This window comes from Grammomys surdaster, unplaced genomic scaffold (assembly GCF_004785775.1).
Source record: "Grammomys surdaster isolate TR1022 unplaced genomic scaffold, NIH_TR_1.0 948, whole genome shotgun sequence".
In the NCBI taxonomy this organism is placed as follows: domain Eukaryota; kingdom Metazoa; phylum Chordata; class Mammalia; order Rodentia; family Muridae; genus Grammomys; species Grammomys surdaster.
The window spans coordinates 541,799-557,591 of NW_021605367.1; the positions used below are offsets into that span (position 1 = coordinate 541,799).

A 15,793-nucleotide genomic window follows, 5' to 3' on the forward strand; every position below is an offset into this window, starting at 1 on the left:
ACACACACACACACACACACACACACACACACACACACACACACACATTCTCCCTATTATTCTGTGTTCAATTTCCATAGCTGCCCCTCAGAACAACTTTGCTGTTCACTTGGGAACCATGCTATCTATGTTCTGGCCTCACCTGGTGAGAACTAGTTCTCAAATGTGAAGGTACATGCTTCATGCTGTGAGGTCAAGACTGTCTACATTCAAATGGATGTGCCTACTAAGACCAAACAGCCATCCCTGGTGGCTGGAGAAGTCTGTGGCCCTCAGGGTTGCCAATGTGGGGACTAACCCTGTGACTGCAAGTCTGTGGTTTGATGATTCTCTGGACTAAGTATAAAAAGGCTGGTGGTCTTGGGCTGCCTCAGACTAGTGGTAGGACATAGATCAGTATGTTTCCAGACCTTTTCTGTTGTTCTTGGGAGGCCTGGGTCACTTCACAGTGTGCTTCCTTGCTCCTCACTAGTGCCTCCCAGTTCTCTAAGGAAGTGATAGGCCCGAGGGAGAACAATTAGACCTGGAGTCATACCAAGAAGACATTATTCTCCGATAGATGCTTTACTACAGAATAATTACACCCTATAATGCTGCTAATAAATCAAGTTGGGTAAATGGTGACGTCCACTGTATCACCCCATCTGCAGAAGCATTTTTGCTGTGCTGCGGTGGATGGAACTCACCCAGGCCAAGGTCCTGAGCTGCAGGTCTGGATGGAGGAGGAGAGGTGGGGAAGGCAGAGCTCTAGCAAATACCCATGAATTAGAAAAAGACAGTCCTAGGAGTATATGCCTGTATGTCCCAGGTTTGTACTCTACTGGGTCAGGCTTTGTACTAGCAGCTGCACCAAGATGGGGAGGAGGGGCTGTCTTTGTACTGATCTGTTGGGAGCCCAGCTACATCCTGGGACCACACACAGCTATTAAGCCCCATGGTATAGTCAGAGGGCCAGGCAGAAGAGACACTGAGGCCTGGACATTGAGGAACTCTTCATTCTAGGTCTGGACTGCCATTCAACAAAAAGAAGTGCTAACACTTCTGGAAAGGTACCACATTGTGCAGACTCCAGTGACAGGTCTGTATCCCAGAGTTTTGTCCAGTCGTAGTGACTCCAATGTGCCCATGTAGCCAGTGACTTTTCTGGTTTTTCTTTCCTTATTCCTTGTATCTCTGAACCCACAAGCCCTTTCCTACCTTGTAGGCGAAGTGGACTTGGACTGTTCCAGGTACCCCCACTGGTCATGAGAACCTGGTCTGGGCCTGGCAGGATCCAGTGTCATGAAACATGGGACCCAGCAAGGCAGGAAGCCTTGGGAGAGGTCATCTGCTAACCTGGAGGATCTGCCTATAGTCCAACTCTGTGAGGGCATGATGGGAAAGACTCAGGCTGCTTTGTACCCTGGCCTTAACTATCTAGTCTGAAACCTGAGGACATTTGACTCTGGTCCCAGCCCAGACTGTGGGCCTAGTACCGAGCAGGGAGAGGAAAAAACCCAAGGGCTGTGCTTACCCGCTCCACAAGGCCATGCTTGTGCTTCAGCTTGTAAACCCTCAGTGCTGGCAGGAAGCTCTCTGTGTAGTTCTTGTCCTCCAGCCCTTGTAGTAGGACACCATGGAAGGCCAGCCGGCATGTGTTGGTGTGAATGTCGGCATCTAGTCTGGAGCCAATCACCAAGCAGAGTTGGGGGCAGGTGACTGGCTTCTCAAACTCTACCAGGGCCCACTGCTGCCGGGGGCAGTGGCCCCCTGGGGAGTGGCCTGCTTTTGTGTCTGCCTCATCATCACCTTCTGTGGCTGTGGGCATGGAATCCTTGCACAGGTACTGCTCTTGGAAGAGGTATTCTCGGGAAAGGTCGAAGGAATCTAGCATGGGCTCCAAGTCAAAGTTGTCAGGAGCAGGGCTGAAAAACAGCATGCGGCCCATGACTGTCTCATGGCCCACTGTGATATGGAACTTGGCCTTGGTCTGCAGGGGTCCCCGGAAGTAAGGGATCTTTTCCACAGAGATGAGGGCTGCATGAACGGTGTGCAGAGACTCAGGTGCACATACCAGCCCACGCTCCAACAGCTTGGGGTCAAACTGGGTGACACAGATGCCCAGTCGGTCTCCTTGCATGGCAGAGGTGACAGGTGTATGGAACATCTGCATGGACTTCACTTTCTTCACCACCTGATCAGGAGCAAGAGGGAGAACATGTGAACCCATAAGTCTTGCAGCTGGGGCTTAGGTCATTCTTCCTCTGTACCCCCAACAACCACCTACCCCCAGTCCTAGTGGAGGTCCAGACAAACAGCAGAAAGTAAGCCAGGGTTCAGTCAGACCCCTGTGGGCAAAGAAAGAAGTGTCCCAAAAAGCCAAGGCCCAGGATGCAAAGCTAGACCAACTTTTCAAATCTCATTTCTGTGCCAGCACAAGAACAGTGGTCACCTCAGTCCACTCTGTCCTCTAGAAGCTGAGTCGCCCAGGTTCTACAACCTCCAACTTCTTCCTTTTTATCAGCTATTCCAGAACATTCTAGCCCTCACAGCCTTGACATCCAGCTCCTCAGCCTACCGGTGTGCCACTTGCTTTGAAGGCTTGGGTCAGATGCCAGGCTATAGAGTCTGTGACTAAGAGAAGGACTTGCTCTCGATTCCTGAGGGGCCTGTCCCTCTAACTCTCCTCACCCATGAAACCCCCACTGTCCAGCTTGTGTCTGCCTGCCAAGGCTGAGGGCTCTCTAAGAAGGGTCTTCCTCCAGTTATTCCACATGGTCTCTGTGTCTTCTATGTGTCAGCCTCTATTTCAGGAGAAGGACTAGAGCTAGTTCTATTTCAAAGAGCTCAATATCCAGGAACATGAAAAATGATCTACACAGGTCACACAGCTCTATCAATGCTATTTTATATAACATAAACTAGTGTATAAAAATGTGTCGATATTTTCTGAAACACAATTCTACAATGTAGGTGCATGAAACATGAGACACATGACAAGGCCTAGGGCTAGGCAAGCTCTGGCTTTTGCACAGGCAGGCAGAGGAGCACTACAGAAGCAGCCCCTGAGCTGAGGCCTATAAAACTCCAGAGCAAAATAGCTTTAGGCAGAGACATCAGTAAGGGCCAGGCCCAGAGATGGTGGTGTGTGTGAGGCTAAGCAGTCAATAAAGAGGCAGGAGGGCGACTGGAGGCCAGAGGTCAAGGCCTAGGCGCCATGTATATATGTGGGCCTGCCTGGAGTCACCAGAAGGGCCAATGTGATCTTATCTCAATTTCTGAAAGGTAACACTGACTCCATACAGAGCAGACTTCTGCCTTCACAGCCTGCAAATCAGGAGCAGACACAGCAGAGCCCAAGATGGTGGGCATACCTCCTAAGCCCCAATCATGAGGTGCCATCAAATACTTTCTGTTGAACAAAGTAGAGTACATGGAACCCATTTCAGAAAACCCAGCAAGAGGAATGGAATGAGTCTGTATTTTTATGATTCAGCTACCAGCATCCCTGTCACCAGGGCTGGAGGTGGGCGTCTACACGTTTCCTCCTGGAGAGAGGGTGAATGCTCTGCTGGTGGCACTCTGGACCAGAGCCTTTCACCAGAGTATCAAACTCAAATGTTTGTTTAAAGATCATTAACTCCCCACCCACAGGGTCAGAGGGCAGCGAAAGTGAGAAGCAGTGTCAAAAGCTTCAGCCCAGATCAATCAAAGAGAAATGCAAGCCTTCTCTGAGGTGGCCTAGGAAGCAGTGGGTGATGGGGGTAGGGTGCTGAGGTTGTAAACTCACAGAACATCTCCCCTCTCCCTGAGGCAGTGCTCTACTCTACACTGCAGATCCCAGGAGAAAAGTATGTCACAGTCTCACCTGGGCTCCGGGTTCATGGCTTATGACTTTCCTACCCTTCTTTTCAACTTCAGCACTAGGAAAGGTCTTTAGTCAACTAAGGGCCCCTTTACATGGGTAGGCTGCCATAGTCCTCAAGACCACCTGGTAAGCACTCTCGAGAAGGTGGCCCTCCCCCCACCTCCAATGAAACTCTCCATACAGCCCAGTTGTACAGCTTCCACATCCCACATACTCAATACCCTTTAAGCCACATCTAGAGGCCTCGGAACTAAGTCCCCCCACATAGTGATTCTGAATGTTCCTGTGGTTTGCCAGGATTCGCCTCTTGCTTAGGTTTCTTCTTCTTGACAAAGTCTTGATGTCCTGACCTGAGCATCCACGGTACTATGGGAAGGGCTTTCCTAGATGCATCCTAAGCAAAGCTGCACACTCTGATCCTGTTCCTGCTTTACAGGGCAATCACCACTTCTGCAAGGTGGGCTTAAATCTCAAGGCAGTGAGCACCTACCTGCAAGCCTATCAATGACTGTCCCTCCAGAACTCCAATGTCACCAGTGCTTCATCCTACTATACACTCCCTGCAAGCATGCTGCATGCCAACAGTGCAGGGACCTGCTATCTAGAATTTGGTGTTCTGCATTCCCTCTTTTTTTCTACACATGTATGACTGTATACAGGCGTGCAAGTGCAGTAGTTGCAGATTGCACTGCCTTATATGAGTGGCTGGGCTTTCTGAAGGAGTGCCCCGTACATAGATTACTGAGAATGCCTATATAACCCTCAGGTATCTGAGGGGTATGTACCCACAGGTCACTGGCTGGGGAATGCCTGAGCTAAGTGTGTCTGAAGTGCTTGCTGTTGCTGCTGGAAGTCCTGAGATAAGTCTCTTCTCTCACAAGGATCTGATCAGGAATCTATATGCAAGGTGGCCTCTCAAGGACTCAGACCCTGGAACATAACTCGAAGGTCTCAGAAGTGAAGGTTCAGTTCTGTTAAGCACAGAAATATACTTCTACCATCAGAGTATGACCCTAGCTGCAGTACATCTTTATAGTCTGGCATTGCCAGATTTCTTAGTGTTTGCTAGTCAAATCTGGGTGTCTCCACTTCTAATTCAGATGTGGGCTGTAGGTGTGATCTACTCGAAGTCCCACTGTACCCTCAGCACCAGCACCCCCACCATCCCATAGGCTCAGCATGCATCCAGCCCACTGGAAGAGATGGACTGCCCCTTGCAGCCACATCACACCCTGCTGAGATTCCAGATCTGTCTAGGCTTGACTAGAGCTTCTTCACAGAGATGGCTGGGGGCTTGCTGCCCCCACCCAGCAGTAGGCGGACTTCTCTCACATGCTCCCCTTTCAATAGGCTCATGTTCTTAGGACTGAAATAATAAAGAATGCCTTGCGAGGGCAGAAGAGCAGAGAGGCAAATAACTGAAGATCAAGATTCCAAGGGCCGACACAGGAAATTGTGAAGCAGATAAAGACGGGAACAGGCAGTGTGCCGCTACTCTGGCTCTCCAGGGCACATGCACAAAGTATTACCAGTTGTCAGTGAGCTTGCATTCCACCCAGGGGGGCTAAGAATAGAGGGCTGACCTAGACACTAACAGTACAGAATCAGGTTTTCCTTCCATTTGTTAATTTCCTAGTTTTGTGAGACTCTATGCACTCACTCAAGGACCACTGGGCTTTCCTCACAGATGCAGATGGCCTCAGCATGTCTGCCACATATCTCTCACATGAAAGTCCAGGCCCAAGAAATCTGCAGCATTGGGTCTATGGGGTCTGCTACCTGTAGATGGGAGCAATAGCTCAATCTACAACTAATGAACGTTAATTGCACAACTGTGGGAGCTACAGTGAGAGAAAACAAAGTAGGCTTTAGGAGAGCTAGCCAGCATCCCTGAGGAGATAGCACTGGGCTGGGACCAAGAGGAAGAACTACCACGCTTAGGAGGCCCAGCAGTTGGGGCAGAGCAAACCTAAGGTCCCTGCAGGGAGAGCCTGGTCCTTTGAGAAGCTAGAAGTATGCAGGCTGCTGGGGGTCTGGTTGAGGTATAAGGCTGTAGACAAAGGGAAGCTAGCTCTACCATGTAAGAGGGTCAAATCAGTGATGAGCCTGGGATGATGCCTTTGAGTTTGTTTTCTGAATCAGAATTTTGTTGTATAGCCCAGGGCGGCCTTGAACTCAAAAGTTTTCCTGCCTTAGCTTCTCGAGTGCAAGGATTATGAATATGGCCCCCATGCCTGGCTTGTGTGCATCTTTAAAGGAATACTTTGGCTAAAAAGTGGAAAACAGATGGAAGGGAAATGAAGCAGGACAGAGGGAAACTGACCAAAGAAGATTCTCAGAGGTCAAGTTCTATTTTTGTTGTTGTTAGTGTATTTTTGAGACAGGGTCTCATGTTCTAAACTTCTGACTCTCTTGCCTCTATCTCCCAATATTATAGGTATGTGCCATCATACCTAGCTTCAGAATCTATGTTAGGATGAGGAAGACAGGGGGACAAGGACATGTTCCAGGTCTTCAGTGGAAGACTTGTCTTGTGTTGGGTGGGGACAGAGGGTCTGAGCTCAGGAAAGGTCTCAGTATCACATAGCCAATGGCCTAGCAGTAGAGTCCTGGAGAAGGGGGGGCAGTATTTAGATGACAGAGTCCCCTCCCCCCCCCCCCCCCCCCCAAAAACCTGGCCTCAACAAAGCCAAAAAGTTTCTTTGGCTTCATTGTTTCAAAATGGTAGCTCTAATTCCCAGATCTTAGATGAAATGTGCACGCTACTTCCCTCTTCCTGTGTTCACATAGCTATACCTCTGTCCCCAAGAGCAACAGCCTTACTTTCTAGATGGGCACAGCATAGCCTTATCATGGCCCCTACTATGCCCTGGTTCTCTGGTGAGCAGTCAGAATGGCCCAGAGGCTAGATAACAGGGCTGGGATATTGCTGTGCCCTGATCTCAGCCCAGCTGAAGAAAGAAGGTGCAAACTCAGGGAGGATGCAGAGGGAGGAGGAATACATCAAGCAGGCAAACAATTTTCTAAAACTCAAGTCTGTGCTTGCTAAGCACTTTGGTCCTTTCTGATTAACAAAGAGGCTTTACCATCATTTGGGTCAGTTATTGTACATAAAAACCCCACGAGATAGGTCAATATTTTTACATTCAATTTTATGGATGAAGAAACAGAGGTTTGTGATGTCTCCAAGGTCACAAAGCAAACAGACTGAGACTTGGGACAATAAATGCCAGGGCTGCAAGGCAGGCCTGACACTCGCAGTCTCATCTCTTGAGCAGCTGAGCAGAAACAAACCAGGTCACTGGAGCTGAGCATAGATCACTCTCCCTGCCAAGCTGCTGGGGTGCTGACCACAGGTGGCTACAGATTCTAAGTGGACAAAATTCTAGACAGGTGGTCCCTATACATCATGCTCAAGTTCTTGCCAAAGTCTACTTGTGGGTGAGGAAAGATATGGGAAAGACTTGCCGTGAAGCCTCAGTAGTGCTAGCCGACACAACCAGACCAACATCCCTCTAAAATCTCAGTTTGAGCCACCTTGCTGTCCTCCCTGGCAAAAAGAGGCATCCTCATGCAACTTAGTTTTCTGAACTAAGACATAAGACTGTCTAAAAAAATGAAAAATTAAAAAAAAAACAAGTAGTGAAAGACTCAACCCAACTGTTCCAGGCAGTGTCATTATGTACACTTCCAGCTTGCTAATGGTGGGCTCACTACATAGGTTAGAAACTTGAGGCCCGCCAAGGTTAGACACTAGTACCAGAACTATGACTAGGATGAGGTGTAATGCCATGCAGAGGGTTTCAAGATAGGGCAGCAGAGCCCTGGTAGCCCTTGCCAGGTGAGTCCAACTTAGCATGCTCTTTTGAGGAGCAGCCCTCCAGATTTCTGCACAGTCTACAGGTGCTTGTGCAGCCGACAGCCTGAGCTGAACAGACTTTGTGACATGCAGTCGTTTCTGGAGTGGTGGTACCAGCTATGAGGAGACTGGACGGACGTACCCAATCTCACTGTTAATGAGCCTGTGTCCTGGCTGAGGTCATGCACAACTTTGCTGTGACTTAATAAAATGTAAATCGGGGCAGAAAAGAGACACACAGGTCTGACGCTAACGAGCTTACAACAGCAGGATCAGTTACTTCAATTCAAAGAGGCTCAGACTAGAGGGAAAAAATGAAATAAGCTTTTAAAGATCAGTCTAGGTTGGGCTCCATCAGACCTAACCAATTTTGTTTAATAAGGTTTCAATTTGGCTGCTCTTATTTCTCCCTCTTCTTCAAGCAAGGCTGTATACAGATAAGACATTTTCCTCTCCCTAATGCATTTAATCACATCACACACACACAAAGGAAAACTCGGGGCTCTGTGTGAGAATAGCACATAGGAGCCTCTGGGGGATGCCAGGGCGTCCCTGATGGGACAGGTTGGGCTAGGGAACAAAATGCAGGTCAGTTTGGGGCACTCCATTCTAACCAGTTAGTTCTAGAGAAATTAAAACCATTCAAAACCATAGAGAATCAAGTGATATCACCTGTGTTCTTCTGCCGGGAGCTGATTAAATTCCAATCCTATTCCCCCTCCTGACTGTCTTGCAGCAACCATCTTCATGAATTCACTGTGTCCTGTTTTATATATTTACATTCATGTATGTGTTTCTGAGTAGGATACACATTTGCTAGTATATGATGGCATGACATCACAGTTTAACTGTAGTACTGACCCTCTTTTTTGACATTATATTTCTGACATCTATTCATATTAGGCACACACACATACAGCATGTATCTATATATGCTCTCTTGGTGTGCATGGTATAAACTTGTAGAGGTCAGGGGTCAATATCATATGTCTTCCTCAATGCTTTTCACCTTATGTAAGACAAAGTTTCTTACTGAACCTGAAGCTGACCGATTCAGTTACACTAAATGGTTGACAGCCTCAGGGAGCTGGAGCTGGGGCTACAGACATGCACTGCCACAAGCAGCATTTATATGGGGATCAGAACTCAGGTCTACAAGCTCTTTACACACTGAGCCAACTCCCCACCAAATCACTTCTTCCCACCATTGATGTTCATGGGGGTTACTAGCTTCTGCCGTGATTAAGCCTCAGCTTGCACACAAACACAGTTTCTCTATCAGAGTGGGCATGCTTCTGGCTTTATCAGGTCTCATAGACTGCTCTTGGCAGTGGTCAGCTATATTCTTATCAACAATGCAAGGAAGTCTCTTTCCTACATATTCACCTGGGGCTGCAGATCTGCTGCTCTTACTAGTCTGATAGATAAACTCAGTGTTTGCTGCTGTCTTAATGTGTCATTCCATCACCAGGAACAGGCCTGTCCAGAAGGCTTCTCATTTGTCCTACTCTCAAGTACCACAAATAAAAACTGCTTAAAAACAAAACAACCCACCATGAAACCAGGGCATTCTGTGAATATGCACTCCTGAGCCGGATTCAGTCCTTAAGGAAGGGAAGGGGGAGGTACAGATCTGTGCATGATATGCTCTCCCTGCTTCATACAGCCTCTGGGCATGAGGCCAGGGACTTTTCTAGAAGCTCTTGAGAGTCTAGGCTACTCTTTCACCTGGCTTGGGTTCTCTTTTCCAGGGCCCTCCACAAACTAGAGGATATGTTAACTAGAGGGATCTGCTTCATACAAAAATTCCATCAGATCTTAAATAAAACACTAGCTGCCCATTGGGAGGGAGCTAGGGAGTCTCATGCTTAGAGGAAGGGGAACAGTCCCTCCTACTCTAAGACCAGGGGAAGCAGCAGTTGGTCTTCAGTCTGTCTGTGAGGCCAGCTCTATGTCCACCTTGGTCACTCAGGCTGGTTTCAGTTTCACTGGGCACCAGGTCTTTTTGCATTGGGTATTATTAGCTGGGCCACAACAATCCCCTCCTCTGCTCAGCTCTCTCCACCCTCCTCATTCCATATACAAATGACTCCAACATCCACCTCAGGAGACTCTCGCTACAGCTGTAACTTCTAGTATGTCTTTGTACTGCTGCCTCTTGGGGTCCTCCATGCTGGACACTAGTTCCTAAAATGAATACATTTACTTTGCATGGCACTGATCACTGATCCCCGATCCCTAGAATGTCACTGTTCATGTCCTTCCATGTCAACTTTACAAATTCACTCTTCCCATTAGCCTCTCAGTGGCTGTAATAAAGGGGAACTGTAAAAGTGACAAGGGGCCTTCCAGTAAGCCTTCTTCCTCCTCCAAGCCACTCCTAGTATTTGTCATCCCATAAAACTTTAAAGTGAATTACATCAACATTAGATTCTTATGTCTTCCATGCAACTGTGCTTTGTTTTTAGTGACTGCTGAGTTTGGAGTATGGAATCCATACGAGGCAAGCTGAGGGGACCAGCTGTCCTCTTGGTGGCCAGAGGCCCTGTGCATAATGGAACAGCAAGGGTGGCCACATCTGGATCCCTGGGCCTTGGCAATGAACAACATGTGGGTTTAAATCTTAGGTGGACAGGAGGGGTCCCCCCGTTCTTGGACTACCCTGCTCTTCATCAAAGCCCAGCATTAAGCACACTCTCATGACTCCAGTTCCCACTGCCATAGAGACTTCAAGTGGTACAACCAGGCATCAGACACTCACATCATGAATGGTCACAACATCAACATCAAAGATGCGTCCCAGGCCTGTGTCCTGTAAGGGCCGAGCCCTCCTTTTATCCTATATACCATCATCCCACAGCATCCCTGTAGCTGAGAGGCTGCACTGCTCACCACATTGGTACTCATGCCTCCTGCCTTGACCTCAGTGTCTGTGGCACAGGTGTGGCATACCATTAGTTGGCTTCCCTGTGCATATGGGAGCACTGGGCAGCACTGGCCTCATCTCTTCCCTGGCAGTTGTGTTCAGTAATCCACTAGGCTTGGCTGATGGAGCAGATACCATGACACAACACAGCTGGAGGGGTGTAGCATCACCCAGCTCATTCCACAGCTAGCATCCATCTCTTTGGCCATACACAACAAGTACAGGCAGGGGAATCCAGGCCCACCCACACTGCCTTGGTGGATCTAGGTCAATGACAGGAAATGAAGGGAAAGAAGGGTGATGAAGACAGAGAAACAGAGGGAGCAACAAGACAATGTCTTTATTTATCTAGTTAGCTGACTTTGTTGGGCCTCCTGAGAGTAGTCATACCCCGACTGCTATCAAAGGTGACTTGTAGGTCTAGGCTAGTTTCATACTCAGTCTCATGCTATTCTTTGAAGTGAGTAAAAGAAAGTGTCATCTGTCCACCAATCTCCAGATAATGGAAATACTGCTTTACTGGCCAAGTGTTGACCAGTGGAACAATCCAGGCACGAACAAGGGCAGGCAGCCTTACAACCCTGCAGCAACCTCTATTTGGAATCAACATGAGTCTGAACTCCTTTAGTTCTGAGGGTGTCTGAATGTGATCCTGAGAACTGAAGTTAGGGCCTCCTGCCTGTTAGGCAAGTACTCTACCACTGAGCTATACGCCTACCTCTTCAAGAAATGTCAAACAGTGATGGCCCTAAACCAGGCTTCCTCACATGTTCTTTCTCTCATTTCTTTTTATTATAACTTTAGCCATATGGTACAGAAAACAAAATAGTGGCATGGTGAGTCATGTTACAAGTGGTTGGAAGGCCAGCCCTGAGTCCTGGGATGTTGAAGTGCCTAATCTGTACTCTCTTTCAAGCCTGAACTTTTGCCCACCAGCTTTCTGACACTAGGCAGTGAGTGTGACCTGAGACTCAGGCTTCTCCATGCATGAGATGGCTCTCAGACTTTCCCCTGCATGTTGGGATCTGCCTCCTATTGGAGGCTGGAGCTGGTACTGTGTGGGGGGGTGGGTGCTCCTTGGGCAATGTATACTAGGGTTAGCAGTTGAAGGTAGAGGTGAGGTCTCAACTTTTGTACTTCTTCAAGGCTTGGTCATCCTCCATAGGATGGGGATGCAGGGCTCAGGCTAAGGAACCTGTGAAGCTGTATGGAGGTTGTATATCTCTCCATAGGTGTGCCTTTAGAAGTCACCAGGTACTTGAGGGTACCCTGTACTATTCACTGTTTAAGTTCCAGTATTCAGATCCTTCCCCAGCTGTGGCATTCCCAGACCTAGCATTCACTGTCCTCGTATCCAGCCTGTATCTCTCATAATGCTTAAGGTCCCCAAAGTCTGCTCCTTCCTTCTGTACTGTCAGACAACCCCTAAGTCTAGAGCCTGGGTCAGTTATGGAAATTTGCTGTGTGGCTCTGGACAACCTGGTTCATGCTGGACTGTCTTTGCATCTTTCTCTCCAGCTTGGCTATATCCAGCATCTATATAGGACCTCATGACTCTTGGCTGGGTCCCCAATTCTGCTGGATCCTTCACGGTGGCAGTGTTCAAGGCTCATCCCCAATATCATGGCCTTCATCTCTCATTTAAGTTTAATGTAGCACATGGGAGTCCCTGCACTGGCCTCTGGGACATGGAAAAGAACATCATGGCTCCACCTTCACTGGGGTAGGTGATACAGTATAAATGTGGTATGTTGAGGGCTACACAGGGCTTTAGGATGGCAGAATAGTGGCTGCATCTGAAATGAGCCTTGAAGGACAATGACTATAAGTGGGATGTAGAAGAGGGCAAGGAGGGGCCATGGTATGCCATGATGGTGAACTCTGAACTGCACAGCATTAACCCTGAATGGGACTCTGAGGACATGAAGCCCCATCTATCTTTCTGTGTGTGTCATCCTAAGGATATAGAAACAACACAGGAGCGTTCTCGGAGTTACATTAAAAGAGTTTAAGAAAGTAAGGCCATTTATTTTTTGGTGGCTGTTGGGGTCGGGGGGGGGACCATATATGGGTGTGGTCAAGAGGGTCAGCACAGCCTCAGGATAAGCAAACTGGACAATGCATGAAACTATCAGGGGGATATGCACAGCTGAGGCATCCAAACTGTTAAGATCATGTGGCCAGCAAGCAGTATGGGAACTGTGTGTGATTAGGAGGAGCAGTCCTTAAGACCATCTGGCTTTCTGGCCAAGCCAGAGAAGGCAGACACCACAAATCACAATGCCACACACTTATAAATCACACTAAAAGAAGGGTTTCCAAGGACAACTCAATAGGACAGGGATACCTCTAGATGGGGGACCACAAGGGCCTGGGGCTCAACAGCCGACTAAAGGTTTTATTATTTGAAGACACTAAAAAACAAACAAACAAACAAACAAACCCTAGTCGCATAATTTAAAATGAGAGCTTTGAAGGGGCCGACTTTTTCAGTCAGCAAGGTTTACCAGAATGGGCTCCAAGCAAGTCTCTCAATAATGATAGTTTACTTTCAACTAGACTAGGGGAAGAGTAGAAGAAGCTAGCAATGGTGGCAAAGTAAGTAGGCAGCTGGAGGAAGAACCTTTTCCAGACTCCCCACATGATTGGGATCACTGTAGCCTAGAGGCTACCTTGTAGTCACCGCCACAAGAAGAAGGGCCTCTAGTGAACACAGGAAAGCTGAGGTGTTCCCTGCCATAGAAACAGCAGCTGCTCTTGCCAAGAGGAGAGGCCAAAGAAACAGCACAGGTTGAGTACACCAGGAAATAAAAAAGAATGGCAGAAAACATAAGGGCAAGCAGGTTCTATGAGTGAGTTCAGCTTTGGTCATCACACCAGCAGAGAACATTTAGTCCAGGTCCAAGAACTGGGCACTGGACCCAAATGTATGGACTTCGTTGCACCAATGTGCCCTGCAGCAAGGACATGCTCCTTATTGCAGTCACCAGAAGACAAAGTCCTGGGTCTCCTGTCTCCATCAGGGATAACATTGGCCCAGCCCCTCCGGAATGTTCTCATTATGCCTCCATTTGATGCCCAAGCACCCCTACCTCTTAGAAACTTTCCAAAAGGCAAGGAGGATAGCTCACTAAAATTCACCTCACTGTTTATGATCACCAAGAGATGGAGACATCCATGTAACAGAGAGACAGCTAAACAGGACAAAGAATAAAATGTCACTTATACTAGGAAATTGTGTTAGCATGGAGAAATGCTTTCCTGTAATAATGGAGAGACTGTCAAGGCATAAAATGTATTTCAACTTTTCTGGTTTCCTTATACTTCCTAACAATTTCTAAAGCAAGCATGCATAGCATTGACAACTGGAATAAAGGTTTTTAAAAACTCTAAGTTCTCAATAGAGGAGTTAGAGTGAAGACTGAAGGAGCTGAAAGGGTTTGTGGCACCATGAGGAGAGCAACAATACCAACCAACCACAGCTCCCAGGGTCTAAACCACCAGCCTGGGAGCACTTAGGGGGGGATCCAGGGCTTCAGCTGAATATGTAAAAGTGGAGGGCCCTGCTGAGCATAGGTGGAAGAAGAGAACCTTGACCTCATGAAGGCTGGATGCCCCAGGGGGTGGGAATTTTGAGGGTGGGGAGGTGGGAGTGGGGGGGTGTAGATAGAGGTTACATCCACAGAGAAGAAGGAGGAGGGGCGAGGGGATTGGGGGTTCCGAGGGGGGGGTGGGGGAGGGGGTAAGGGGACAACATAGGAAATGTAAATAAATCATCCAAGAAAAAAAAAAAAGAAAGAAAAAAAAAAAGAAAAGAAAATAATCATCAAATTATTCAATCACCTGGGGAAAAAAAAGCTTGGTACCAATAAAATATGTTTTTCTGTTAAAAAAAAAAAAAACTCTAAGTTAAAATAGAACAAAGTCCACTCCAGTGGTCTGCAGGAGTGTGCTATCTATACTGGTGTCTGAGGTGACAAAAGCCCTCTAAAGTCTCTTCCTCAATCCAGTGCCCTATAGGGAAGCTAGGCCCTGGTATTACCCTCTCACCTTTATCACCATTTGACTGACAGAAATCAAAAGCCAGTCATTACCCTAGACCACTTGGTGGAAAGCAACTGACAGGGTGTTCACTGGACCAGAGGGCTTCTGACAAAGGCGTACAGGCTCCACTCCACATCTGGGACAAAACGGATGCGGTTAGTGGGGCTCACAATGCCTGAGCCAGAACTAAAGAAAAGAGTGCTCCCTCCCTGCCCTCCTTCCCCAGGATCTTCAGAGATTGTGTACTTGGGGTATATAGTAGTAGCCTGGCTTAGGACAACCTTAAGGGCCTAAACCTCTGCCAGATTTTCAGGCCCAAGAGAAAAATTTCAGCACCTGTGCACCATAGACATTAAGAGGAATGACCCAGCTTGTCTAACTATAGGAAATACTGATTCTTCTCTCCGTCAGTCTCTTCCTGGTTCAAGGTTCTTTCTAATTATAAAATGAAGGCCGGAGCTGTCTAAGTAGAGTGGAAAAACTAGCTGTGGACTGAGACACATATCACCAAGGGACCAGGTGCTCTGTCTTTCGATCTGTTTATTCTTATGTACTTTCCAAGTGTGGTATCAGAATGAAAAACGTTTAAAGAATACATTTAAAGCTGAGAGTGCAGGCATGGGCCTGCAATCCCTAAGCATGCAGGAGGCTAAGGCAGAAAGATCCTAAATTCAGGACCGTAAGGGACTATACAGCAAACCTATCTCAAAACAAACACAACTCAATATCTTAGTTTTAAACTCAAGAAAATCACCTGTTTGCAGAGGTAGGCCCAGCGAGGCACAAACCACCCAGCTCAAGCAGCCACGGCTCTGCATGATTCCTGGTGCTCACCGTTTTACTCCTAGGCAGGACATATCTGGTCACATGCTAACCAGTATGGTTAGTGACTGAGGTAGGCTATGTTAGGTCATGGGGTGGGAGTGGTGTGGGAGGGAGGCAGACATGAAAATTTGCAGGTTTCCAGGCTCAAGAGAAAAACCTCAGCCTCTGTAAGTCATTGCCTTGTGTCCTTAGCAGGTAGTAAGGGACAGTGACCCCTGCTTCTCTCTCTCTCTCTCTCTCTCTCCCTCTCTCTCTCTCTCTCTCTCTCCCTCTCTCTCTCTCTCTCTCTCTC

At 47.8% G+C, this 15,793-nt stretch overlaps 1 protein-coding gene across 1 annotated transcript in view; it reads right to left on the reverse strand.

Moving 5' to 3' along the window:
* Eefsec (eukaryotic elongation factor, selenocysteine-tRNA specific) overlaps window positions 1-15,793 on the reverse strand; it is a 187,483-nt gene that overhangs the window by 32,410 nt on the left and 139,280 nt on the right. Inside the window, exon 5 of the mRNA XM_028782979.1 lies at window positions 1,514-2,173. Coding sequence (XP_028638812.1) covers window positions 1,514-2,173 — 660 coding nt within the window. The remainder of the gene's footprint in view (window positions 1-1,513; window positions 2,174-15,793) is intronic.